The following is a 22,093-nucleotide window of genomic DNA, read 5'->3' as shown; positions in this document are numbered from 1 at the left end:
ATCTTCCAGCAGAGTTGAGGTCTTACCGAGTTTTTATTCTGAGTCCCACTCAAGAAAGCCGTCTGGAAATGGTCTTGTTATCCCCTGTACTCCCTCGACTGCTTCGCTGCAATGATCACAAGAACCAGTCTGGAGAGAGGCTCGGCTGACTGAAGGAATGGATGCTGCCCAAAGGGGAAAAAAAAGAGAGGAAGCATTACTTTCTAAATTCCCTTTCTCACAGGCTCAAGGAGGACTCCTCTGCTTGCCAGAAAGATGCAGAAATGGGACGGAGGGGACCATCTGCATCTCTGTCTTCATGTCCAGGACCTTGCTATCCCAGGCAAAGCTGGCCCATAATCCACAAATCCATTCCTCAGAGTGTCTTCTGCTTCCTGGGAGCTTTGCCCTGACAGCACTCTGGGAATGCTGCTTGCTGTCCCAGGGCTTTGCTCCTTTTAGGAGACTCCCCTAGGTTCCTCTTTTCTCCAGGCACGGGCTAGTTTAGTTGCCCAAAGAGAGGAAAGGCATAAGCCATTGTGCACGATCCTCCACCACCTCAAACACAGCCAAATCTCAGACTGCTCGGCTGGGACTGCTTCCGTTGGGTTCCTCCAGCACCATTTCAGGCCTGGCATCATCCTACTTCAGTTCTTTTGTTTAGAGATTACCAGGAGGGGGGCCCATCTGATGCCTTGGAGTTTAGCTGAGAAGCCATGCCTGAGATGGGACAGCTGTTCCACCTGCAGCCGCTTCCCTCTTTACCTGCAGAAGTTGCTGGGCAGATGTTTGCCTCTCCTCGTCCCTCTGCAGGCAGCAGTTCAGGAAGTCAAGCAGGAGAGAGGAGTGTAGCCAGGGGTTCTGCAGCTTTGGTGTCCTTTCTCTGGCTATCAGGTCTTGAGCCTGAAGAAGAAGGAAACATGAGACTCTCCTGCCACGGCCCGCGGGGAAAGGGAATGGGAACGGGGCACTGCAAAAAGGGTCTTTGACACAGCAGAGGTCGGTGAAGCAATGCTGAATTTATTAGGGGAGCACGAGACTTAAATAGGGTAGGATAAGGAGGTGGAACCAGGCGAGGGGAGGAGCAAAGGATTGACAACTAAGGGACTCTCGGGATAGGGCAACAGGGTGAAGGTGGGCGGAGTCTGGGTGTTACCAGGGGAATGGGCCAATAGGAGCTACCTCTGCACTGCACCAAACATCAACCAATGGCAGGAGAGGACAACAGGTTTTGGCGGGAAAACTATGAGGGGAAAAGAAGACAATATGGAGGATAGGGTTTTTAAAACAACAACTGGGGTACATATAACATCACAACAATACAACAATAAACTTGGGAAAACTGGGGAAAAATTGTCAATTCCGGTATATGTCATATCCAGCAAGCAAGTGTCCATTCCGGTGTGTGCTGTCTATTCTGGGTTATAAATCTGCCTCCACGCTTGGTACTTTTTCCAGTCACTTTCCTCTTCCCCCACATCTCCCTTTCTTTGTTTGTTTGAACGGCTGAGAGGTTGGCGGTGATGGTTGACATCAGCATCTTACGTAGGCATAAAAACAAACAAGGTAAAACAGTGCATAAAGAAATTAAACCAAAAAGGGACAATAAACATAGGATAATAATTTTTCGCGACCAATTAGGAAAATTTGGAAGTTTGAGCCAATCAAAGAGGTCATCGAGCCCTTCATTTTCCATCTGATGAATTTCCCGGACCAGGCTTTTTAACTGATTGATACTCTCATGGATGGACTTGGCGTGGTCCGAGAAATTCATGCAGCACATTCCCTCAAATTCCTGGCACCCGTGACCGTGTGCCAGGAGAAGGAAATCTATGGCTGCTCGATTCTGTAAACTGACTTCTTTTAACTTCTGGGTGTCCACTAACAGGCCCTCAATTGCTCGTGTGGTGGCGTTCGCTTCTTTGGTGAGCCAGCACCCATGGTGCATGAGTAAAGAGAGGGCATGAGCTGTCCCTATCCCAGGGATAGGGAAGGATGCCCAGAAGTTCTTTACCCTTGACCAGATGTGAATGTTTGAATCACAATCCTCTGGGAAGGGCAGAGGTGTGGGCCAATATTGCGGCTTTCCGATATTCACATGTGGCACCGGGAGGTAATTTTGGAGCCTGATCTGTGGGGGTGTGGCCTCTAGTTTTGAGACAGGAGGTTGGGGTTTGGGTTGCTCTGGGGGGAGCCTCCAACCTTCGACCTTTCTTTGAATATTGGGGAACCAGCTCCGCTTTACCCGAAGGGACCTTTTCTCACGATTTTTGGAAAACACAAACTCATTGGCCAATTGGAACTTCGCCGGGTTAAACAATGCTAACTTCCTTACTGTGCAGGGACCTCCCTCCGGGTAGGCGCGAATTCCCGGCCATGCCCGATCTCCGCACAATAGGAAATATCCCTTCGGGAGCCGCATGTTCCGAGAAATGTGCTCCATTGGGATGGTGGTGGCAATAGAATTGTTGCACCACGGCGAAGTGGTCCCTCGGTAAAGCTGCTTGTTAGCTATGACATTGTGGGGGGTGAACAAAACCGGCTGGGTGTAACGGTGGAAAATAACGCATGCAATGGTAGGGAAAGAACCTAAAACGTCAATTTCTTGAAAAGGAATATCGACAAACGTAAGAGCGGAGATGGTTTGGGCTAGATTGGGGAGTTCAGGGGTAGGGATCCTCTGGTCCGAGTTAGAGATACAGAGGTATCCCACTCGGCCGGTGTTACCAGGATCCCCACCAGGCACGTCCGGAATGGGCTGCCTGCACTAGCCAAGGCCAGGCACAAGGTGTCCGCGCCTGTAGCCTTGGCTAACGTTACCCATAAGTTCTTGCCCGGTTGGCTCATCCATTCCCGCAGTGGTGTTGAAGTGCTGAGAAGGATGAGTCCGGGGGTGATGATGATGAGGAAGATGGTCAAGTGAAGCTGGTGCATGGTCGTCTTCTATTCTCTTCACACCTGATGGATCTTCACACAGCGCGCTGGGACCCACTTTGGTCCTGAAATACAGGCGTAGGCCTTCTCCCAGATGACCAAGGGGAAAGGGCCCGTCCAGGTTTCTGTTAGTGGGTCCCGGTACATAACTTTCGCTCGTAATGATGTTGACGATAGAGAATCAGATTTAAAGTGGCGATCTACTGGACTTCTGTTTGTGTGAGTTTCTGATTCCTCCATCATATTCAAAAAATTTAAAACATACATCACTTTGTCTAATTTCTCTTGGGGGGACAGGCCAATACTCCCCCTCTTTTGTTTTTTAAGAAGATTCTTAATATTTTGGTGGGCACGCTCTACTATACCCTGCCCCGTGGGATTGTGAGGGATCCCGGTGGTATGGTGCACCCCGCATTGCTCAAAGAACCGTTTCATGTCCGCAGACACATAGGAGGGCCCGTTGTCTGTTTTTATCTGCTTAGGGACTCCCATCCTTGCGAATGCAGACAGAAAGTGTTTCTTTACATCACGGCTCTTCTCGCCAGAATGCGCGGTGGCTACAATCATCTTAGAAAAAGTGTCAATGGACACATGTACATATTTTAGTTTACTGAATTCAGCTACGTGCGTAACATCTGATTGCCAAATTTCTAGCGCCAGAAGGCCTCTTGGATTGGTCCCTTCTGGGACGACTGGCGTGACAATTTGACAATCAGGGCACGTCCTTAAAATTTCTTTTGCTTGGGATAATTTGAGGCCAAATTGTTTTTGCAGCGATTGTGCATTTTGGTGAAAGAACTCGTGGGGTATCTTTGCTTGTTGGAATAAATTGGGAGTGACCACCATACCTGCCAGATGGTCGGCAATCTGGTTTCCCTCCGCCACAGGACCTGGTAGAGTAGTGTGTGACCTGGTGTGGACAATGAAGAAGCCGAATTCCCTTTTTTGAATTAAAAACAACAATTTGGTCAGCAATCAGAACAAATTTTCGTTTGCCACATCTTTGAGATATGAATTTTCAATTCTCTTGACCACACCACACACATAAGCCGAATCAGAAACGATATTAATTGGCTCACCACTGAAAATTTCGAAGGCGCGCACAACTGCAGAGAGCTCCACTATTTGGGGAGAACCCTGTACTTTGTGGATATCTTGTTTCCAATCTTCATTTTCGTGCCAAATTACTACCGCATTTCCGGTTCTCCCTGAGCCATCGGTAAAAATTGTTTTGGCATCTTTTATTGGCAGATCCGATTGTACAATTTTCAACTTTAATGGAATTTGGATTAACCTTTGAATAAATGGCCACGCCGGGAGGTGAAGCCGAATTTCTCCTGGGTAGCCCCCGATGGCAATTTGAAAATCTATGGAGGTTTGCAGCAGCTGTTCTAGGTGTACAGAAGTTAGTGGGAGGTAGATAGAATCCAGCTCCTCACCACTAAGTTCTAAGCACCTAGTGCGACCTTTAAATGTTACCTTTCCAATCATTTCTGTGATGGTGGTGATCGTCTTGCCAAATTGATGAGGGAGGAATATCCACTCCCACAAACAGAAGTCTTTGCAGTCGTCTGCCACGGCCCGGGGGAAAAAGGAAATGGGACCGGGCAGTGCAATAAGGGTCTTTGACACAGTAGAGGTCGGTGAAGCAATGCCAACTTTATTAAAGCAAACAGGGACTTAAATAGGGCAGGTTCAGGGGGTGGACTCAGGCTAGGGGAGGAGCAAGAGACTGACAACTCAGGGAAACACTTAATAGGACAACAGGGTACAGGTGGGAGGAGCTTTGGTGTCACTGGGGAAATGGGCCAATGGTAGCTCTCCCTGCACTGCAGCACTCAGTGGCCAATCAAGTGCAGGGGAGCGGGAAAACTGTGGGGGGATGAGTAAGACAATATGGTGGATGATTTCAAAAACAACAACTGGGGTACAAACAACGATATAATAGTACAATAATAAACCGGGGACAACTGGGGATAACTGGGGATGAACTGTCCAATTCGGGGTGATGTCATATCCAGTATAATAAGGCAAAGTCCAGTGAAGTAATGTCCATTCAAGTGTAGAATGTCTCATTCTGGATTGTAAATTCTGCGCCATGCTTGAAATTGTTCCCACTCAGCTTTATGTTCTCCAACATCTCCCCCTTCTTTGTTTTCTGAAACGCGGGCGATGTTTGCCTCGATGGAGCTCAGCAGCAACTTACGTAAACATAAAATTAAACATGGTAAGATAGTACAAACAGAAACTAGACCAAAAAGGGATAAAACGCACAACATAATAAGCTTCTTGGACCAATTTGGAAAATTTGGTAATTGGAGCCAATCAAAGAGGTTATCGAGCCCTTCACTTTTCTCTTGGTGAATTTCTCTGACCAGACCTTTTAGCTGGTTAATACTCTGATGAATCGACTCGGCATGGTCGGAGAAATTCATACAACACATTCCTTCAAATTCCTGGCACCCGTGGCTGTGTGCCAGGAGAAGGAAATCAATAGTTGCTCGATTTTGCAAGCTAACCTCTTTAAGCTTTTGGGTGTCCTCCAGCAGGCCCTCAATCGCTTGAGTGGTGGCATTCGCTTCCTTAGTCAACGAGCAACCTAAGTGCGTCAAGAGAGAGAGGGCATGCGCGGTTCCTATCCCAGGGATAGGGAAGGATGCCCAAAAGTTCTTTACCCTTGACCAGATATGAATGCTGGAGTCACAATCCTCCGGGAAGGGCAGAGGTGTGGGTCAAATGTGAGGCTTTCCAACAATCACACGTGGTGTTGGGAAAGACTTTGGAAATTTGATAGTGCCAAATTGTTGGGATCCGAATTCTGGTTTTTGGATTGGTTTAGGTTTAGGGGTTGGAGGAAGCCTCCAACCCTCGACCTGTTTTTGAATATTAAACCGATTCCTCTTTACATGCAGGGACCTTTTAACTTCATTTTTTGGGAGAATGAACTCATTGGCCAATTGGAACTTCGCCAGGTTAAATAAGGCCAGCTTTCCTATTGTGCACGGACCTCCCTCAGGGTAGGCCCTAATACCTGGCCATGCCCGATCCCCGCACAATAGGAAATATCCTTTCAGAAGTCTCATGTTTCTTGGGATGTGTTCCGTAGGGATAGTGGTTGCAATTGAATTATTGCACCACGGCGAAGAGGTCCCGCGGTAAAGCGGCTTGTTTGCAGTAACATTGTGGGGCGTAAACAGAATGGGTTGAGTATACCGATGAAAGATAACACAGGCAGTGGTAGGGAGTAAACCTAATAAATCAATCTCTTGAAAGGGAATATCAATAAAATTAAGTGCTGCAATGGTTTGGGTGAGATTTGGAGAATTAAGTGGGATGGCTCCTTTGTTGCGGGTTTGGGATACAAAGGAGTTCCACTCCACAGGGGTGATGGGAATCCCCACAAGGCATGTGCGGAATGGACTCCCCGCACTAGCCAAGGCCAGGCACAAGGTGTCCGTGCCTGTAGCCTTGGCCAGTGTTACCCACAAGTTTTCTCCGGGCTGACTCATCCACTCCCGCAGAGGTATCATGCCACAGAGAGGGACGAGTCCGAGGATGACGATGCCGAAGATCGCAGTAGAGCGAAGTTGACACATAGTGGTTCCTGCACAGTTCACTCGTGATGTATTTTAACTCTCTTGGCTGGGACCCACTTTGGCCCGTCCGGACCTGAAATACAGGCGTAGCCCTTCCCCCAGGTGATCAAGGGGAAAGGGCCCGTCCATGTTTCGGTTAGTGGGTCCCGGTACATGATCTTAGCTTTCAGAGAGGTTACAGTGGTGGAGCTTGATCCAAAATGGCGATCTGCTGGACTTCTGTTTGCGTGAGTGTCTGATTCCTCCAGCAGATTCAAAAAATGTAAAACATACATGATTTTATTTAATTTCTCTTGGGGGGACAGGCCAATAGTCGTCAGTGTATTGGCCCAAGAGAGCCAAGGGCTGACGTTGTTCCCTTATGATTACTAGGGAGGATGGCAGTCCCTCCATCCTCCTGCATGATTGTCTTTGTGAAATCTTTTTCTCAGCAGTGGATAGTGCTTTTACAGCTTCTGATGTTAAAGTACGGGGGGAGGACTGCCACGACCCACGGGGATAAAGGGAATGGGATCGGGCACTGCAAAGAAGGGTCCTTCACACAGTGGAGGTCAAGGAGCAATGCCAAAGTTTATTGGGGGAACAACAACTTATATAGGGTAGGTTTGAGGGTGGAGTTTGGGCTAGGGAGGAGCATGGGACTGACAACTTAGGGAAGAAGGTGATTGGGCAAGTGGGCAAGGAGGGGAGGAGTTCGGGTGTAACCAGGGGAATGGACCAATGACAGCTACCTCTGCACTGCACCAAACACTGACCAATGGCAGGCAGAGGAGCGGGAAAACAAGGAAAAGGCGGGAAAACTGTGGGGAGAAGAAGGAGACAACATGGAGGATAATTTAAAAACAACAACTGGGGGTATACATAACAGTACAACAACACAGTAGTGAACTGGGGAGAACTGGGGTGAAACTGTCACATTCAAGGGGTGTCACATCCGGTATAATAAGTCCAGTCCAGTATATAAATGTCCATTCATGGGTTGTAAATTTTCCTCCATGCCTCGTATCTTTGCCATTTGGCTTCGTCTCTCCCAACATCGGACAGATCAGCATCTCCCTTGAGCAGCTCAAATAAGGGATGCAGATCACCGGTTGTGATTCCCAACACAGGTTGGATCCAATTGATCGCTCCCAGCAGCTTCTGGAGGTCGTTTAACGTGTGGACTCTTCTGTCAATTTCTACTGCCTGGGGCCTTATGGCCTTTTCCGTAATCTGAAGTCCAAGGTACCTCCAGGGTGCTTCCCTTTGTACCTTTTCAGGGGATATCTCCAATCCCTTCGCTTTTAGAGCCGAAATGGTTGAATTTAAGGTCTTGTCTACTGCCAATTGGGATTTGGTGCAGATCAACACATCATCCATATAATGGAAGATGATTGACTGTGGGTATTTCTGCCTGATTGGACGCAACACTTCTGACAGGAACATTTGGCAGAGTGTTGGGGAATTTTTCATCCCCTGGGGAAGCACTCGCCACTGGAACCTGCGGTGAGGTTCACAAGTGTTGACAGCAGGGACTGAAAATGCAAATCGGACCAAATCAGCCGGATTAAGATAAATGTGAAAGAAACAGTCCTTTATATCAATTACCACTAGGGGCCATTCAGCAGGGAGCATGGATGGTGAAGGCATTCCCTGCTGGAGGGCTCCCATTGGCTCAAGGACTTCATTAACTTTGCGCAGGTCCTGGAGAAATCTCCAGGAACCTGAGGACTTTTGGATGACAAACACTGGAGTGTTCCAGGGACTGGTGGAAGGCTCCAAGTATCCTTTAGCCAATTCCTGATTCACTAGCTCATTGAGAATTTGCAGCTTTTTCTTAGGTAGGGGCCACTGATCGACCCAGACTGGCGTGTCTGTTTTCCAGCTCAGTCTGGGGAGCTGCAGTACTTCAGTGACCCTGCCTAAAAATTTTCCTCATGGGACAGGGTTCTCAAGCTGAGCTCCCACTGCTCCATGACGTCCCTTCCCCATAGTGTGAGTGGAATATTTAAAATATATGGTTGGAGGGATGCTGGTCTGCCCTCTGGCCCGTAAACAGTGAGTACCTCCCGACTCCTGATCAGATATTGCGTCCCCCCCACGCCGCTGACTTGGACATAGGCCGTTTGCGCAGGCCATCCGTGCGGCCAGTCCTTGGAGGCGACGATAGTCACATCAGCTCCCGTGTCCAAAAGACCCTCCACTTTGACCCGCTGTGGCTGTCTAGGCTGTGAATAGTAAATCAAACAAGTTAGCAGAGGGCGAGGGGATTTAACACCTGCAGCCCAAAGGACTTCTTTCTGCTCCCTCTTTCTCTGCTCTTCATCCACCGAGAGCACACACAGCAGGTCGTCCACGGAGACCATTTTGGCAACCGGGAAGCGGTCCTCTAGTTGCACGGGGGGAAGATGGACACATAAACATATGGCTATGTTGGAATTCGTCAAACCGGTCAGGAGTGTGGGTACCACTATTATACCTTTATCCACTGCCGAGAAATGAGATGTTATTAGATAAGTTCTGTCTGGGTCGACGGGGGCTGACAGTCAGACTTTGACTAATTGCTCATACAAGCTTAAATGTATGGAGGGGTGCACAACTGTGAGGATTACCCATGGGAGTGGAGAACATTGTTTTTCTACCGGCACCGGGTCAGGGAGCGGCCATCGGGCTACGGGGTAGCTGGGCACGATGGCTGGCACAGAATGGAGCGCAGGTGAGGGGTTACTTGTGTTGTAGCGCTCCCCCAAGCGCTCTGCTCCCCGTTTCCCGACAGCTCACACTCACATGACCTTAGATCCGGCAACGACGAGGTGACTCTTTTTCTTAGTCTGGGTGACTGTCTGGGAGAGAGAGGTTCGCCGTTAATGTTGGTAACAGAACGACAACTGGAAGTCCAGTGTCGTCCTTTTCCACACCTGCGACACAAAGGTTTTGGTAAGTCAGGTGTGGATTCTGACAGTTTAGGACAGTGTTTCCGAAAATGTCCTTCTTCCCTGCATGCAAAGCAGTGTTGTGGCCCTGTAAGTGCAGCAGCCAATAGGCGTGCTTTATGGGAGTTCGATCCAATGTTCTTACATGCTTCGATCATCTCCAGCAGAGTCGGATTTTTTAATAACTTTAAAGCCTTTTGGCAGTCCTCATTGGCCTTTTCGAGAATCAATTTACTAAATAGAGTTTCCTGGCACTCTTTCTGAGATACTTGCCTGCTAATTGCTTCTTTAAGCCGAGTTATAAAATCCACAAATGGTTCTTTAGGCCCTTGGTTTATTAAAGTGAAAGAAGGTGTCTGTACGTAAGACAGCTACCTTCTTTACAGCCTCTAATGCCAATTCTTTAGTGATGTCTAATAATTTGGGGTCTAATCTGGCTTGATCCGCTCTGCTAGAGTAATCTCCCTCTCCACAGAGCATGTCTATTGCCTGCCTGGGGGGAATGCCTCTTCTCTCCATTTTGTCATTTACGAAGGTTATGATCTTTTTTCTCCACTCCGCTTCGAAAACCAAAGCCTGCACGGTTGTAAACAACCCTCCAATTACTGCTCTAATGTCGAATGGGATAAGGGTGTATGCAAGGAGAAATGACTTGAGCAACCCGATGGTAAATGGGGCACCCAACCCGTACTCCACTATTGCTTTCTTTATATCTTTAAGCACTGGGTACGAGATGGGCCTCCATTCAGGTGCTTTCCCCTTATCATAATAAACCAAAAAGGTACGCAGAAATTCTGCGTCCTTGGTGCTCGCCGCTTCCTCTCGGAAGGCCTTCCAGATATCTGGCGCTGTAGCAGGCCTTTCCGAGGAGCGTGGCACCCAGTCACAATCAGGTGTGGGGTAGCGGCAAGCGGGGTAGGCCACGGTGTTAGGTGGTCCACGGGCGCGGCCATCTTGGGGGATGTTATGTTTGGCCTTTGCCCTCGCCCCGCCCGCTGCTCCCCGTGGCTTCCGGGAGGGTGACACTTCGAGGGAGGAGACTGGACTGGTGGAAGTAGGCGTGGTGGAGGGCATGTTGGAGGAAGGACTCTGCGCACACGTGGGTGGAAACAGAGGCGGCCCAGAAGGTGGAGCTACAGGGGCCTGCCTCCTTTTTTCCCGCGCCAGTCTCTCCCGCGGTTCCCCTTTTTTCCTGTCCGCGCGATCTCGGGGTCCCGCCTCCTCGACGCCATTTCGCCTTCGACGCGCTGCTCTCCGCGCCCTCCTGCCATTTTGTGCATCTGAGTCCACTGTCTCCCTCCCGCCATCTTGTGTGTTGGTGGTGTCCTCTTCCCTCCCGCCATTTTGTGGGGTGATTGAAGTGTCTTTGTCCGTATGCTTAAGTGTCCTTGTCGGTGTTATTAGTGCTCTTGGTGGTGTTCTTGGAGGATTCAGCAGCCGTGTTGGAGAGGCTGACATTCTTGTTCATCATATGGTGCTGTAGCACCATCAGAACAAGCCTCCAGGCAATTAACGCCTCCTTCGCGAGCCGGTCACCCTTATCATTCTCCCGCCAGAGGTGATATCCCAAGGCTTGCCACTTCTCAAGTGTGGTGTTATCATTTACTTTATGGCCATGTCGGTCAAGCCATCTGGCGAGAGCTTTGGCTGATTTTTTGTCCAATGGGTGACCGTGCTCAATAATAAAATCCTTGAGGCGGCGGTATACAAACTTTTCAGAGGTGGAAAGCGTGAGACCCATGGTGTTAATTTAGGTTTTCTCACAACTTTCTGATGTTACTCCTCCTTTTTGTTTAAGTTTTGTTACGGGGTAGGTGTTGAGTAGGGTGTGGGAATGTCCTCCACAGCTCACCTTCATTGGTGCACGACCCGTGAGGCTTCCACGAAGTCCACAGTCGTCTGTCCTGTGAAGGAGGGCCGGTGGAACGATCTCCCCTCCTGGAGTCGCCTGTACCCAAGTAGCAGCACAGGAGTTCTCCTGATACAGGAGACTTCTACTGTGCCCCACATTGTGCGCCACTTGCCACGGCCCGCAGGGAAAGGGAATGGGACCGGGCACTGCAAAAAGGGTCTTTGACACAGCAGAGGTCGGTGAAGCAATGCCGAATTTATTAGGGGAGCACGAGACTTAAATAGGGTAGGATAAGGAGGTGGAACCAGGCGAGGGGAGGAGCAAAGGATTGACAACTAAGGGACTCTCGGGATAGGGCAACAGGGTGAAGGTGGGCGGAGTCTGGGTGTTACCAGGGGAATGGGCCAATAGGAGCTACCTCTGCACTGCACCAAACATCAACCAATGGCAGGCAGAGGAGCGGGAAAACAGGGGAGGACAACAGGTTTTGGCGGGAAAACTATGAGGAGAGAAGAAGACGATATGGAGGATAGGGTTTTTAAAACAACAACTGGGGTATATATAACATCACAACAATACAACAATAAACTTGGGAAAACTGGGGAAAAACTGTCAATTCCGGTATATGTCATATCCAGCAAGCAAGTGTCCATTCTGGGTTATAAATCTGCCTCCACGCTTGGTACTTTTTCCAGTCACTTTCCTCTTCCCCCACACTTTCCCTCTTTCTTCCATAGCCGCATCTGAGCACCCAGACCCCACTGCTTAAGCTCCAACCTCCAGTGGCGTAAAAGGCCACCAAATCAGTCTTATGCTGTCCCTCTGCAGCTGGTCCCAGCCACTGGACACAGTGGGGAGCTGCAGTGCCTGTCCTCACTGTGTTTCTAACTGTGCTCCCCGAGGGACGTTACTGCTCCTGCAGCAGAAGGGAACACGGCACCTGTGCCGACTGCAGGCAGTGGATTCCAGCCACGTTCACCCGACTGCGGAACAGCAGTGCCAGGACAAGCAGAGCTCTTTCAGTTGCCAATTTCTTCAGCACCACGAATCATGAGGGAGTCATCTTTAGCTATGTAGCACCCCTTTGCAAGATTTCTACAACCACGGAAAAAGGTCTATGGGAAGCTGAACTTTGGTTTCCTATGATGCAGCTGGCAAAGAGAAACAAGTCCAGCTCAAAGGAAATCCGTGTTTGCAGGAGCTGCAAAGGGGCAATAAGCCCCTCAATTACTTTCATGTCCCAAGAAACAGCCAAGGATTCAGCAGACAGTTAGGGCTGCAGTCTGTGAAAGCAAGATCCTAAACTTACGCAGACCACCCAGACACGGGACAGAACAATACAGAGATGATTTAGAAGCCTGAAACTGTCTGGTTGAGAGACAGAGCTCAGAGAGATCAAAAAGCGCACCAGATATTTCAAGCATCGCTGAAGGCCAAGAGGAAAGGTTTCTGAAGTGGCTACGTGCCACGAACCTCCCTTCTGAGGTTCTCCCCGTGAGGGCAAGAGAGCTCCAGCAGATGCTGGTGTGCTGCAGGGACATTTTTAGAAGCGGACCTTGGTGGAAGTAGTTCAAGCTGGTGGGAATAGCATTTGTCTCATGGGAGACAGAAGATGGGACGGATTACAAAGACACTGGTGTCTGAGGGTCTTTGCACCTTACCATGGAAGGGCTTTCCTTAAAGTAAGGAGGCTCTCCTTCCAGCATCTCTATTGCCACGATGCCGAGAGACCAGATGTCCACCTTGGGGCCGTAGGGTTGGCTTCTCACAACTTCAGGGGCCATCCAGTAAACAGTCCCGACCATGGAGCTCCGTTTCCCGTGCTCAGGGGTGAGCTGAGCACAGAGGCCAAAATCAGCTGAGGAGAAAGACAAACACTGTTCACACAAGCCTCGGTTAGGAAACCAAGGAAAAGAATTGTGCACGCAAAGTCTGAGAGTGCAGTGCTGGATCTATCAGGGAAAGTGGCTGTGCCCTGTTTTCTCAAGGCTGCAACCAAGCAAATAAGGCATTGTCCCCTGAACAAAGCCCCATGCTTCATGCAGTGCCTTTCATTTATTCACCTGAAGGTTTGGGTTGTAACTGCCCGCCTCTAGAAGGGACACACAAAAACCAGAGCCACTCTTAACACCATGTTCCTCTCTAGACCTCTCTGCCCCTTGCAGCTGTGCTCTTTGCCTGCAGGAGTGGTCCATGCACTCTGCCAAGCACCGCTGTTGGGGATGTGGCAGTGACTCCACGGCAGCCCCACGCTGCATCCCCGGAACGCTGAGGCCAAGCAAGAATACCCACCCAACTTCACCGCTCCGTCCAGGCCCAGAAGAATGTTGTCGCTTTTGATGTCTCTGTGGATGACCCAGTTGGAATGAAGGAAAGCCAGTCCCTGAAGGCACTGAGAGAGAAAAAACAAACAGGAGGGTAAAACTTAGTGATCGGATTTCATCATCCAAGAGAGGAAACTGTTGTAAACGATTCAACCATTTCTAGGGGAACAGTCAGCAATGACAGGGCATGGTGCTGTCAAGAGGAAGAGCTTGCTGCTGCAACACTAGGAGAGCAGTGTCTTTCTAAGTGAAGGCATATTAGCTTTGAAAGAGAAACAGGCCTTGTTGCTCCAGTGCCCTGCAAACCCAGCCAGAATGACTGCTGCTGCAGTGCTTGTGCTCTCTGCCCCCAGAGGACAAAGGAGGCTTTGCCAACAAATGGCATGAAGTGGGTGGCTTCTGGGCGGGAGGCTGCACGATCAAGATTTCCTTGCTAGCCTTGCCAGCAGCCTTGGAAGTAACCCATTAGTCAGTCTTCAGAAGCAAACACCATCTTGTGTGCAATGCTGTCCTTTGAAGCTGAGGAGTGGCAGCAATGAGTCTGGAGTTTTCTTTGCTATTCCTTCCAACTTCTGCCACCAGCACCTTTGCTTTTACAGGCAAGCAATGCAGTACAGACAGGCTCCAGACAAATGTTTAGAGAGGCCATGTGGGGAACAGGAAATACATTTGAAAAACCACAGAGGGAGAGAGTACAACCGGGGTAGATAAGAGTATCCTAAGAGCAGAGTATAGGAAGTGCAGGGACACTGGCAGGCAGTTCACTTGAGAGCTATTCACACCACCTCTTTACAAGGACAATCCATTCCAAGCCATCAGAAGCACAAGTGGGATCCCTTACCTCCCGACAGACAGCTGCTATCTGTCCTACGGCCATCCATGTCTCGCTAATAACGTCAGTCAAAGAGCCTCCGTCCATGTGCTCCATCACCAGCCAGAGCTCCTGACTGACAAGGTAGCTGGAAGAAGAAAACAACAGTGTGGAGAGGAATGTGCACAGCTCAATTGCCTTATGGAAAAGCCTGCTCTCCTGATTTTTTTTTCCAGGTCACTTTTACATGGAGACAGACTAAAAGGAAGAGACATTCTGCCTGGGCTGTACAGGGCTTAGAATCTCCATGAAAAAAGGAGCTGGCTAAGGTGGCAAGCAAAGGCAAAAAGGCAGTTGAGTAACAGCAAAGATGAACCTGGAACTGGGACACATGCCATCAGTTGGTTCATCCTCTTAACACATCAATTCCACCCTTCATTCCAGCAGCCAGGAGACACTTTCACAGCCTTTACACAGGCAAGGAGGGTGTGCAGCACTGAGGACAGAATTTGGTCAACCCTTTGAGAAAAGATGGAGGGAGAGAACATAGAGGCTGTTGATTTAGTAAGAGATCCAGGTTTTGGAAAACAGTCTTCAAACTGTGTCTGCCAGGAAGCACCAATGCAGACAAAATGCATTCTCCTCCCATACATGCTATCCAAGTAGATTAATAGTAATGAAAAGATCCATTTTCTGCCAGGGAACGCCAAAGGCGTTTTAACCTTTGCCTTGAAAGCCTGTAAATGAACATTCCCATGATAACACCAGAACTGCCTACCTGTCCACATAGGTAACAATATTGGGGTGGTTCTTCTCCCTCAAGACCAAGATTTCTTTCAGGAGTTCCTCTTTTCTCTGTTGATGGAGATTGACTAGCTTGATGGCCACCTAAAATGACGTTGAAAATCATGAACTTGTGACGTCTCTTGCAGGAGACCACAAGGATCACAGAATGCACGATTTTGGAATGACACAGCCAAGCTGAGCCCAACGGCCTCGTGGTTCGACGTCAGAGCAATTCGTAACTGACCTGACAACAGCCCCTTTTCTCCGCTGGCTCGGGTGCCAGTGACAGGGCCCGGGGCCATGGATGTTTTGCCTTGTCCACTTGGCAGAAATGGTCTCTAAACTAGCAACCACAAGGCTCTAACAACACTGCACCCACATTCTTCCCAAATGGCCTTCCTCTGTCACAGCTGTTATCATTTACACACAATTTGCAAGCACAAAGCAATGATGCTCTTGTGAAAGTGTATCCAAACAGCTAGTAATCCCTTAGCCTTTCTAGGGGGTCTGATGTGTATTTCACAACCTGCTGCTATTCTCAGTTGTGCAGGAAAGCAATCATATCACAGAACAAATGGATGAGATTTGCAATTGGATACAGCCTAGGTGATAGGCGGGGCTTAGTGCTTTTAGATGCCTTGTAGACCTCTCTCTAAGCACAGTTCCCAAGCGCAGCAGTGCAGATGGATAAGGAAGTAGCAGGAAGATTCTGATGTCTTTGCTGACAGCCAGAAACGAGAATTCAGGAATGTGGAGCTGGAACCTCAAAGAGCAGTGGGACTCTCTAAGACACTACTGTGTCTGCTTATTACAAATAGTATCTCTGTAATGGGCTCTCCTGGAGATCAGACCAAACCAGGATGGTACTGCTCAGGAGAGATCTTTGCTCTTGGTAAACATGTTCTCATTGGTCAATGTGTGTGCCAACTAGCTTCATTAGGACTGAAGCACAAAGCTGTGTTGCAAACAGGGTCTCTCCTTCATTGGCTTTTGTGTTAGATTTTCAAGACGAAAGCCCTGGTGGAAAAAAAGCTAAATGCTCTCTGTGCCTGAACCTGGCATGAAGAGAAATTGGGCCTGAATGAGGGCAGTCGCCGTCAGCCAGTCAATGCCCATTTATCAACTGAGACCACGCTAGCGTGTCCTTCTCTGAAAGATAACGCTGCCCTCCTTGCATTCTTTCAGGTAGTGAAGAAGGACAAAGTCTGCCCCAATGTATTTTGCAGGCTGCCTCTAGCCTGGGCTTCAAGGGAACAGCCTGTGCAGCAAAGAGGCGACCCAGAGCTCCAGCCACAGAGGAGAGCACTCGAGAGCTGCAAAAGCTGCGGGGTTGTTGGCACTTACCTCTCCTCCCGTGACAGCATCGAATGCTCTGTACACGGTGCCGAAACCCCTAGAAACAGAACAGCAGCAAAGAAATTCTGATCAGCACTGAGAGACGGGAGACTCTGAGCCCCGTGTCTGAACACGCTGGGAGCTTGCCTGACTTCCCGCTTGAATGTGGCACCAGCAAAATACCTGGCCCCTGGTTTTGTCGAAGGAAGTGTGGTCACACTCACCCTTTGCCAATATTTTCCCATCCAGTGTATTTCTTCAGTGGATCTCCCACACTCACAATGCTCCCTGAAAGAAGCAAAATGCAACGTGCTCACTTCATAGCAGAGATAGCAGTTTCCAGCAGATCCTAAAGGCAGCCCTCTGTGACAGCAGAGTGAGGAGGAACATGTGGCACAGCTCATGCTGAGACATGCACGCAACACGCTGCTCTAGCAGACAAGAAATACACAAGACGTACTCAGCAGCTTCAGGGACTCCTCCTCTCTCAGCTCTCGCAGCTGCTCTGCGTCCAGGCGTGAGCTGGACGAACTGCTGGGGCTCGAGTTCTCAGGCTGGGGAGTGGAGGCTTCGTTAGAGGGGGCTGCTGCAGCCACGGGTTTGCTGGCAGGTTTGCCTCTGTAGATCTGGAACAAGCAATTGGTTTGTGTCAGAAAGGTGGCTGGCAGAGAGGCCCCAGAGCTCACATTTCAAATGCAAGGCTTCCCGAAGATGCCACCTCCAGGGCTCTTAAACTGATTCGTTAAACATTTTCACAGATTTTCTGAGAAATGACTGCAACAATGACTGCTCCACTTCGTCCCAACTACTCCCTTCACCCTCCAAGGACTGCAGACACCCTTGCAGCTCCCTGTTGTGATGTTCTATCTCCTCCCATTGTCTCCTCTGTTCCTTCAAATCTTAGGCAAGTGTTCAGCCTGCAGCACCTTCTACCTTGACAGTTCCTGGGCTTCACTCAGATCTTGCTCAGCTTTGACACCCATCACCTGCTGGGACTTGCTTGCAGTGGTCCTTCCCTCCTCACTCCCAACATCTACCTTGCAGGCCCTTGTTACTGCCCTCCCCCTGTCACCTGGCTACTCAGGCTTACCTGCCCATTCTCTCGCTCCTCTCTCACCTCCTGCCTGCGCTGCTCTAGCTGCTGCTGGGTTTGGAGCAGCTCTACCTGAGTCCGGCACAGCTTCTCCAAGAGAGCGGTCTTCTCACGTGCCTTTTCTTGCAGGACCTGCACAGGAAGGTGGAGGAGCTGGCTTTCAACTTGCCAAACAACATTGGTGTGAGGTTGCGAGCTGACATGTCCACTCTGCCACCTCCAGGCAAACAGAGCAAAGCAGTCCGAGACTACAGCTTGTCACTGTCAGCCATATCAGAGACGATGAGGAAAAGGAAAGAACAGCTTGAAAGTTCACCCCATGCTGAATGAGGACAAGATGCACAATGGATACGGACAACTTGTTCCCAAATGTATCTGGGTCCTCACGTTCAGGCAAACAAACACCTCAAAAAACTAGGCTGGCAGTCACAGGCCAGCACAAATGCATGGGGATGATTGCTGGCCAAGCAGCCAGAGGACTAGCCCTGCTGTCCAGGGTGGCAGCTGAGAGTCAGCGGCCCAGTAAGTCCCTTCAGAGCAGCTGCGACGCAGACCACAGCAGGATGGCAGTCAGAGGGATTACCCCCACCAGCCTGCTGCTCTGCAATGGAAAGACAAGAAGGGCAAAGAGCACCTGTTGCCTGACTGCAGTGCCTACTGCTGTTTCACTCACCTGGTTTTGTAGAGCCTCCCTGTGCTGAAGCAGGAGACTGATTTCCTCTTGCAATCTTGCCATTTCTTCCTTTTGCCTCCTCTCCACTGCCTTCATCTTACTCTGAGCTTCCTGCAGCTCTGCTTCCAGCTTTTCCTTGATGTTCTGGAAACACAAAGGGAGAGAAAGTTCCTGGGACCTGCTGTCATGCTCAGGTTTTCCCTCTGGCAAGCCCAAAATCCCATTCATTCATCCACTTGGCTCTGCTTCTGCACCCAGCTCTGCTTCCAGCCTAAGCCTTCCTTCCTGGGGCTCATCTCTGGAGCCTGCAGGGCTCTGTGCTTTCAGGGCCTGCTGTAGTCCTTCCCTCCTCAGTCCCAAGGTCTACCTTGCAGGCCCTCCCCTCTGCCAGCAGGCTACTCAGGCTTACCTGCCCATTTTCTCTCTCCTCTTTCACCTGCTGCCTGAGCTGCCCTAGCTGCTGCCGGGTTTGGAGCAGCTCTACCTGAGTCTGGCAGAGCCTCTCCCACAGTGCAGTCTTCTCACGCTCGACTTCTTGCAGGAGCTGCACAGAAAGGAAGACAAATGGCTTTAAACTTCCCACACAACGTTGGTGTGGCAAGGCTCAAAGACTGATAGGCTCATGCATTCCCAAAGCACTGGGCTGCTGCTCTCCTGGGACATCCTCTGCCCACTGGGAGGCACAGACTCCTAAGTGAGACAGGCCATATGAACATGGTCCAGCCATGGCTGAAACTCCAGCCAGCTCTTAGGCAGCTAAGAGGAAATGGGTGGCATTGCTCAAGTGTCTGATAGCCTTGCTGGCCGGGCTATCCCTCCTCTTGTGCAAGAAGAGACAGTTCTGGGCTTCGTGTTCTCTTCAGGCCTGCAACGCTGTCCCTGCCTTCCTCCAATCTACGCTCTGGGAGCCTCTCACATGACAGGCCCTGTCCCTCATGGCCCAAGCTCCCGTGGTTGCTAAAGCATCGCTCCTGTCTACAAAGGAGCATCTGAGAGACAATTCTACCCAGATGGGCGGTGTCCAGAGAAGCAGTAACCATAGGGAGCCCAGAAGATTCAAAAGCACCACACAAACTGACTAGAGTGGACATACAGAGAGAAAGAAAAGAAAGTTAATACCCAATGTGGGACGACTTTGAAGGTGGTGGTAGGAGGAAACCAGTGGGCCCAAATGGGCAAGTGCCATTTAAAAGCGGAGTTACGAGGCAGAGACCAAAGAGATGAGGTGGTGGGCAGGCCTCAGGAAGGCAGGGTGAGGAAAACAGAAAACCAGAAGCCTTGAAAAGTTTGAAAGCATCCTTCCCCCTTCTGTGTCTTTCAAGTCAGTTTTTTCTCCCGTGTAAAAATATATTCCTGAGCATTACCAGCAAGGGACTGGAAAAATCACCTTTGATTTCCTTTCTCAGTTAAAATATAAAATGAAGAGAGAAAGACCTGGGCTTCTGCTCTTTGTCTACTTTTGCGACCATGGTAGCATTTTCAAATGGCTCTACACAAGTTCTTTCAAAGCCCCAGGATCACCACTGGCAGCGCCCAAGCCCACAAAGTGCAGTGGAGAGAGCAGCTGGTTCAACTCCCACTGTGAAATCTGGGAAGTTGCATATTGTCCTGACTCAAATCCTCTGTGTGGGTCTGACTGAAAGTCAGGACAATTCCGAAGACAAGCTTGATTAGATGAGGAACGTGCAACTTCTTTGGATCTACAGACACCACTCTTCCTGCTGACTAATGGCATAATCCTGAAGCTTGAAAATTTTGGCAGGTGACCCCATTTTCTTCTAGATCAGTGATCAGGAAACTGCTTCAAAGACACATGCCTTGCAAAAACACTCCCCAAAGCCCTGCTAACCACACGTGGTCCTCCATTCAGGAAACACAACTGCGCCTTCAAAAGAAAGGAACAGAAAACTCTAGCAGCCTGCTCCCACCCAAGTGTTTCCAATCAATTTTATTCTCTGCTAAATCCTGCTTCTTAGCAAATGTGGTTGCTCCAAGCACAGTGAAACGGGGACAGAACATTCGTTCATGAGGAACACCACAGCTTGGGACACTCAGGGAACACTCAGGAGCCCGGGCGACTGTGCTTTGACATGCAAGTAACAGCAACCGGGGCATGCAGCTAGGAGTGACTGCTGGGGATGAGAAAATGGCCCGATGCATTGCACGGAAGCAGCAGAGGAGGCACTATTGCCAGGACAGCTGTAATAATTCCAAGCAACGCCCCTCCTGGGCCATCTATTGCACATTTATCAGACATTGCCACGGCTCCTCTGCCTGCCTGTCTGTACCTCTGCCTTTGTCACTTTTCAGAAGCAGTCGGAACCCACAGGATCTGCCCACCAGCAGGAGGTGATCCAAGCTGGGAACCTGCTGAGTTACAGAGGCTTCTGGCTTCCCAGGGGAAGCCACGGCAAGGGCGGGTTGAGAGGGGCTTGTGCTGCTGCTGCTCTGCCAGAGAGCCCCGGCTGGGCAGGGGCGGCGCCCGCTGCGCTGCGGGCTCTTTCTCCTGCCAGAGCTGGGCGGTACTTTTGAACAAGTGATGACAACCTGTGGGACAGCCAAGAGGGTTTTGAGGGGGCTGCATTCCTGTAGACACTCGGGCCGCCTCCAGCAGAGAGCTTCGCCGCCCCCCCCCCCCCAAAAAATAAAAGAGTGGGAAACGGTAGGAAAGTGTTTCATTTCAAGCCTTCTTTACTCTTCGCTACGAAGGGACCTAAATGACAGGGGAACAAGCAGAGGCCGATCCATTTTGCTGCGGCTCGGAGCTGGCGAAGGCTCTCCCCTCATGGAGGAGCCCCGGCCCGCAGCACCGCGGCCATGGCGCCCCCGGCCCCTGGCGCCCCCCAGCGGCAGCCGCCCCTCATGGCAGAGGTCAGCAGGTGGTGACCAACTGTGCTGGGCATCACTTGCTTTCCTTGGTCTCTGTCACTCTCTCTCCCACTGCTTATTATTGCTGGGCTTATTATTGCCATAAGCATTATTATTAGAACTATTAATAAATTATCTTTATTACTTTGGTGTTCTTATTGTATTTGGTTTCAATTCTAAAATTGTTCTTACCTCAACCCACGAGGTTTATTTTTTTCTTTCCAGTTCTCCTCCTCACCAGACAGGGGGAATTTGGGGAGGAGAGAGTGAGTGAGCAGCTGCATGGTACTTGGTTGTCAGTTGGGGATAAACCATGATAGTCCTTCTTGGCACCCAACGTGAGGTTCAAAGGGTTGAGAAAATGGGCTTGAGAAGGGTTGAGATCGGACCATAGTGTGTTAAAACAAATTTGTTACAAGCACTTCTTCGTTGCATAGATGCTGGCCATTATGCTGTTTCATTTGCTCTCAGTGTTCCTGCACATGTGCTCAGGCGCTCTTTCCATACTACCACTCTTGCTGTCTGTGTTCCGTGGGGTGATGTTTATCCTCCATGGAGCCTGGGCTAAGGTTTTCATTCTCATGTTTTCTGCAGAACTGTTTTGGGAGATGGAGGGAGAGATGCTTGCTCAGCAAGTTTGCTGGGGGCACAAAGCTGGGAGGAGTGGGCGATACCCAGAGAGTTGTGCAGCCCTTCAGAAGGAGCTCGACAGGCCGGGGAGGAACCATGGGAGGTTCAACTGAGGCAAATTCAGGGTCCTCACCTGGGGAAGAATAACCCTCTAGGCTGACTGGAGCAGTATTTGAGAATTTTGAAGATTTTGAATTTCCTTTGAATTACCCTTGCAACCAGCCTGGCCCTTTTGCTGGGAATCAGCATGGGCTTGCCTGTGGCTGAGATCTTGTTTAGGCATGAGCCACGATTGGTGGT

General features: G+C 50.0%; 1 protein-coding gene across 1 annotated transcript; it reads right to left on the bottom strand.

Moving 5' to 3' along the window:
* Nucleotides 1-584: 584 nt before the first annotated feature.
* LOC135407810 (serine/threonine-protein kinase PAK 3-like) lies at nucleotides 585-21,891 on the bottom strand. The gene is made up of 13 exons (XM_064643175.1): nucleotides 21,838-21,891; nucleotides 20,584-20,842; nucleotides 18,705-18,898; nucleotides 18,296-18,439; nucleotides 17,620-17,754; nucleotides 16,990-17,155; nucleotides 16,754-16,817; nucleotides 16,539-16,587; nucleotides 15,187-15,296; nucleotides 14,439-14,556; nucleotides 13,566-13,665; nucleotides 12,935-13,131; nucleotides 585-882 (listed from the first exon to the last, which is right to left on the bottom strand). The coding sequence occupies exons 1-13, from the start codon at nucleotides 21,889-21,891 to the stop codon at nucleotides 682-684; spliced, it is 1,791 nt and encodes a 596-aa protein (XP_064499245.1). The 3' UTR covers nucleotides 585-681.
* Between the last annotated feature and the right edge of the window lie 202 nt (nucleotides 21,892-22,093).

The sequence above is a fragment of the Pseudopipra pipra genome, chromosome Z (assembly GCF_036250125.1).
Source record: "Pseudopipra pipra isolate bDixPip1 chromosome Z, bDixPip1.hap1, whole genome shotgun sequence".
NCBI classification, from domain to species: domain Eukaryota; kingdom Metazoa; phylum Chordata; class Aves; order Passeriformes; family Pipridae; genus Pseudopipra; species Pseudopipra pipra.
This window is presented reverse-complemented; position numbering and strand designations above follow the sequence as displayed.

Excerpts from the sequence above, each read along its gene's own strand:
- LOC135407810 (XM_064643175.1), bottom strand. The coding sequence starts at position 21,891 with ATGGTTCCTCCCCGGCCTGTCGAGCTCCTTCTGAAGGGCTGCACAACT. Across the intron at positions 18,899-20,583 it reads GAAAAGTGACAAAGGCAGAG|CCTTGCCACACCAACGTTGT; the intron begins GTACAGACAGGC and ends TCAGTCTTTGAG. Across the intron at positions 18,440-18,704 it reads AGGAGAGAGAAAATGGGCAG|AACATCAAGGAAAAGCTGGA; the intron begins GTAAGCCTGAGT and ends TTGTGTTTCCAG.